This window comes from Falco naumanni, chromosome 2 (assembly GCF_017639655.2).
Source record: "Falco naumanni isolate bFalNau1 chromosome 2, bFalNau1.pat, whole genome shotgun sequence".
Classification (NCBI taxonomy): domain Eukaryota; kingdom Metazoa; phylum Chordata; class Aves; order Falconiformes; family Falconidae; genus Falco; species Falco naumanni.
Window position 1 is genome coordinate 30,471,373 of NC_054055.1, and position 5,364 is coordinate 30,476,736.

General features: G+C 45.7%; 1 protein-coding gene across 1 annotated transcript; it reads right to left on the minus strand.

Moving 5' to 3' along the window:
* Positions 1–3,868: 3,868 nt before the first annotated feature.
* On the minus strand, positions 3,869–4,481 carry CCDC70 (coiled-coil domain containing 70). The gene is given in 2 exon segments (XM_040583434.1): positions 3,869–4,165; positions 4,167–4,481. Coding segments are annotated over 2 exon segments (612 nt in total).
* Positions 4,482–5,364: the final 883 nt, after the last annotated feature.

Here is a 5,364-nt window from a genome sequence, read left to right on the forward strand (position 1 = left end):
ATACACACATACATATACTGAATAAATTAAATTATCTTCTGTCACTTGCCATTACGGTTTGTGACACAGGTAGGTATGTCAGTTGACTTAAATGACTTTTCACCATTTTCCATGATCTCCTTCTCACATCACACGAGTTAGCTCCACAGCTGTGTCAGGAATGCTGCATTTTAAAACATGCAGGTGAGCTCAGGAGCTATTTCGTTCTCCCATTTAAGTATTTATGCTGATTTGGCACTACTGACTCAATTTCTTTATTGCTCTGTCATCAATCCCTCTGTAAGACACTCTGGGCTTTGGGATGTTCTGTGTTTTTAGAGGTACAAAGCTGTAGTCCATAATTTCCACCTTTGTTGTGGCCTTGAGCAGAAAATAGCCTGCTGTGAATCGCTTGAGCAAAAACTTTGAAAGAAGAGACTCTTGAGTATCACCTAGAAATATGAATATCAGATTCATTGGCATCTTCACTGGCTTCTGACTGAGGCCAGGGCTGCCTTTCATGTGGATAAAGTTGGACCCTTCTGCCTCGACATAGATTTTCTGTAATGTTTTCCATAGTATTTTATATTTTTGTCCAGGGAAGGAGAGTAAGAAGTGCGTCGCCTGCACCAGAAAGGAAATGAGCTCTGGGCATGCAGCACAGCCAGTCTGCCAAATTTCTGCATCCTGTTGTCAGATCGCTCTGTGCAGGACTTGCTAAGCCTTCAAAACTTTCCTGAGTGCACACTGCTCATTGACTTTAAATTAATTGCACTGCCAACATATAATGCTTGCTCGGATTCACCATGTTTCCATGTGTTTGGGTTTTATCCCTGTATTTACTCTGAAATTACGGTAATTGTTCTGCCTTTATCTTTAATGCCTCTTTATGTGAACAGCAACCACAGGAAGTTCGATCATGGTCTAAAGTTACATCAGTGCCTGTTCTGCCTGACCCTGTGCTGCTGAGTCCCAGGTTTGGTTTGCTCTTCATTCACACAAGGCTGAGACACCCCAGGACGCAGGACAGGGCTCTTTGCGGTAGCATCATTCTGCAGAAGGACCCACCGGCACCAGTGCATCTTGACACTGACGTTCAGTGTCTGAAGGGCTCAGCTGCATCACTCCTGGGTGAATCTTTTCTGCAAAACAAGCGCTGCAACCTTGACTTTGGGCATCTTCAGCGATTATTGTATCTGGATGCTGCAAATTATTTTGACGTTTCAGTCTTTTGAGGGGAGGGCTAGAAGGGAGGACAGAAGCCTTCCAGATAGGTAAAGCACTTAGTCAGTGAAAAAGGCCAGAAGAAGATGGGGTGGGTTAGTCTAGGGAGACTTGGTTAGAGAAGACAGTACAGGCTTCAGCCAGATAAACACAAGGCAAATGGAATGCTTGTTCCCCATGTCCACCACGGATAGAACTACAGGTAAGAAATCAAAACTGCAATTAAGGAGATTCACCTCAGACATCTCAAAAACATTATGTGTAAGTAAAGCCCTAGAGACACAGTGATGGTTGTGCAACACTACTGCTGGGAATTAAGCAAAATACCTTAGAGAAGTGTTTACACAGAGCGTAACAGGTATGGCTGCTTTTGAGGCACAGGTGGGCTTGTCAGCTTCTTTAGGTCCTTCCACTCTACTTTAAGTGAGTCCATGCATCAAACATCTTCAGTTCTTCAGACACGTCTTCAGACTTTCCTGCTCCCTACCTATGCCAGATCAGTAGATCTATTTGTTCCCCTTGTTACTTTACCATTACAGAGAGTTAGCAGAAACTGGTTTTGTGACTGAAATTCATCCTCAGCCCAGAACTGCTGGATGCAGAGCAGATGCCCTCTTAACTTCCCACTTCAAATACCCAGCCCCAGTAAGCATTTTGCAGGTGGCCTTCCTCCTGCAATGCCACCCAAGCAAGGGCCACTCTGAAGCTACCAGGAGGATGATGTATTTTCAGGGGAGCTAGCAGCAGTCTCAAACCATATTGGTACCTGATTTTCTCTGGCTAAACTTCTGGCTCCTCTGTGCTGCGTTGTGAAATGCCTTAAATTTCACCACTGTTGGATTGTACTGACAGCACCCTCACCAGAGAAACGCTGTTCTGCTCTCCTGTGAAAGAAGTGACTAGTGACTCTCCTAAGAGCATTTCATGTGCTTCAAGTTATTTGCAAGAGAAAGCATACCTAATTTTAGTTTAAATGGATATTAATTTGACACACGGATTTGAATAACTGAGATAAATTCTTGGCTTTTTGTCATTAAAATATATTAAGTGACAAGTGCTTCTTGCGTATTGTCATTTTCTCAAAGGTTCTTTCTATAGCATCTAATGATAAAGCTCTAATGCGTAAGAGTCCTGAATTTGCAGGAAGTGACACTGAATGGTCTAATAGGTCGTTTTCATCTCTGGCTTACATGGTAATAATAGAACAATAATAACAAAGGTTGCAAAACATTCCTACCCTGGCTGAATCAGCTGGCTTTTCTTCTGGGCTGGTTATTCATTAAGCAATAAATATTCATAGATTTTTCAGGAAAGACATAGTGCATAATTTGTCTTGAGCAAAATTAAACAGGACAGGCAGCTTTATCCTACAGCAGATCACAAAGGACTGAACTTTACTGATAGGCTTGACTGACAGCCTAAATATGCCTGACAGTTGCAGAAAGTCATCAGATTCTTCAACAGCAGTTGTAAAGGCTTCTTACATTGTGTCCTTGAGTCTTTTCGATGTTCAATCCCCTATCAAAGAAGAATGAGTTACTAACGCTACCATACCAGAGAAAAATTCAATGCCTGGTTCGACTCAGACGAGTACTTTTCACTGTTGCTCTTGTCCCCCTGGCTCCTGGATGTACAGCGGGTCAAATGAAGATTTGCCTCTAGACCACCCTTTACATCAGCCTTTGAAAATGTGAAGCATCTAAGTTCAGTTCCTCAAGAGGAAGGAAAACCTGCAAACTCAGCAGAAGGCACTGCCTCTGTACTCACCTCACATAAAATATTGCTAAATATTGACCACGTGCTGCACTGCAGTTACTGAGGATTTTCACCTAGAGGCTCCTGTACCTCCGCTGGCAAGAGGAGCTCAGCAGGTGAATAATAATTCTAGTCCCTCTGTGCACCCTCTCGGGCTCTTACACGCACATGTATATACACACTGCTAAATTTATTTCCCCCTTGCTGAGAGGCTTGCTGCCAACTTTCCCTTGAGCTTGCATCTTTTCCCACATGCTGCTGACTCCTGTAAATGCTCCCACTTCTCTCCCTGCCCTCTGCCCGTGTCAGCAAGGCTGATTCCAAAGCTGCTCTCAGCCAGGCAGTGGGTACAGGGGGCTCACCCAAGCAAGTAAACATTCCCATCACACTCCCAAGAGCAGCAGGAAATTAAATGGGAAGTCAAAACCCAAACCTGGTGGAACAGCACAAGTTGCCTCAGTAAGACTCAGGAGTGTTAACTGTCACTCTTAAAATGTGGGGGATCTGAAGCTTATAATTTATCAGTGCCTTATTTTGGCACTGACTTAGTTGATATAAACTGCACGGAGTTAGGCGAGCTGTTCTGAGCTCCAGAAGATGGTCTCAGCCATTAAGCCCTCACCTTCTCATGGCTTTACTCACCTGCATGCCTCCTGGTGACAGACCAGGAAACCAGAGGTTTGCCCAATTCTTCAGGCTATAGGACCTCGAAAGGATAAATCATGTCCTGAAAGCGTAAGTACAATGGCTTTAAAGAAAATCGCATTAAAAAATCACAACTCTTATTTTTTTCCGAGAACTGGAGATGTTATTTCAGAGACCTGGCTGAAGCACAGTACTGCTTAGATGAAGTATCAGCATCAGTGTACATGGCTTTCCACATGCTTCTGACTGAGCCTAGCAGAACAATTTATGCTTTTCCCCTGTGGACAGTAGCATCTCTGAAGGTATCCTCTCCCTCAGGACCAAAGGCCTTCTTCCAAATCAACATTTCATACTCCTTGAGGTTTTTTTCATCTTCCTGGAGGGCCTCATCTTCCCAGAGAGCTCTCCCCTTTTCCAGGAGAGCTGTTTTGTTTGCCCACAGAACTTCTCCTTCTTCCCATAGGACTCTGTCCTTGTTCAAAAGGACCCTGTCTTTGCCCCAGAGGAGCTGATCTTCTTTCCAGAAATCCTTATCCTTCTTTCAGAAAGCATTATAGTCCTTCAGAAGTCACGATACACCTCCAGAAGACTTGGGCTTCCTCCTGAATAACCTTTTCTTCCTGTCAAAAGGCACCTTCCTCCGCCCAGATGGGCTTTCCCTCTTCCAGAAGGCTTGGATGGCCATCTTGAGATCCCTGATTTTTTTCCTAAAAGCCCTTGATCTTCTCCTAAAAGCTCTTCACTGCCTCCTGAAAACTCTGAACCTCCTACTGAAGGGCTCTGTCAGCCCGCAGCTTCTTGATGAGCTTCTTCAGGCAGGAGGTGTGGTAGGGAGAGCAGGACATAGCTGGCAACGGCAGCTCGGGTCTGCTGCTCATCGCTGACAGACAGGGCAGACACACAGCCCGACCCTCTGCCTCTTGCCCCGGGGCCCAACAGAGAGGGAAGTGATGGGTGTCCGTGGTGGCATCACCAACACCTGTGTCATAGCTGGCTTGAAACGATGTTATACCACAAGTGAAGATGTTTATCATGAAAGCCCTGCCCAAGACTCGGCCAGCATGATCTGCAGCAGCACCTGGAAGTCAACCTGTGCCATGCAGAGCAAAGGCTGGGATTTCTCCAAGTCCTTTCGCACCGTGACTCCGGCTGCTGCTGGTTTGGAGAGGGGTGTGGGGCTGCACCAGGACCAGCCTTTGGCACTGCGCTGCTTCCCACAGCCCCGATCAGCGGGTCCCAATCTGAAGGACAGACACCTCCGCCCTTTTCCCGCTGGTGCTCGAGGAACTCTCATCTCTCTGACCCTTGGCTGTGTCTCCGGCATCTTCACAGACACCCCCAAAAATGTACAGCTCCCAGAATCATGTGAAACTTGAACAACAAAGAGAAAACAAAAATCTGATTTTCTGTTCTAACCTACCTAATAATTCTACAGCTAGGATTAAAGCTGGTTACTTATTTACACTGTTCCATTAGATTTATTATTACTTATTGCACAGTGCCTCTGGCTCTATAGCAGAGAACAGGTTGCCTTATAAATAAAACCACTTGATTATTAATATATTATGAGCCTGCCTATCCCTCGCTGTAGTCAGGAAAGGCCCCAGGGGCCTTTGTGGATGCAGTGCGGCTAATGGCAATGTGCATCTGCTCTGCGCAAGGAACGAGAAGGCGGGGAGTGCCCCATGCCTGCGTGACAGCTCCAGGGCATGGTGACAGGATGGACAGACAGCCCAAGCTGCAAGAGCTCCCATGCACCCC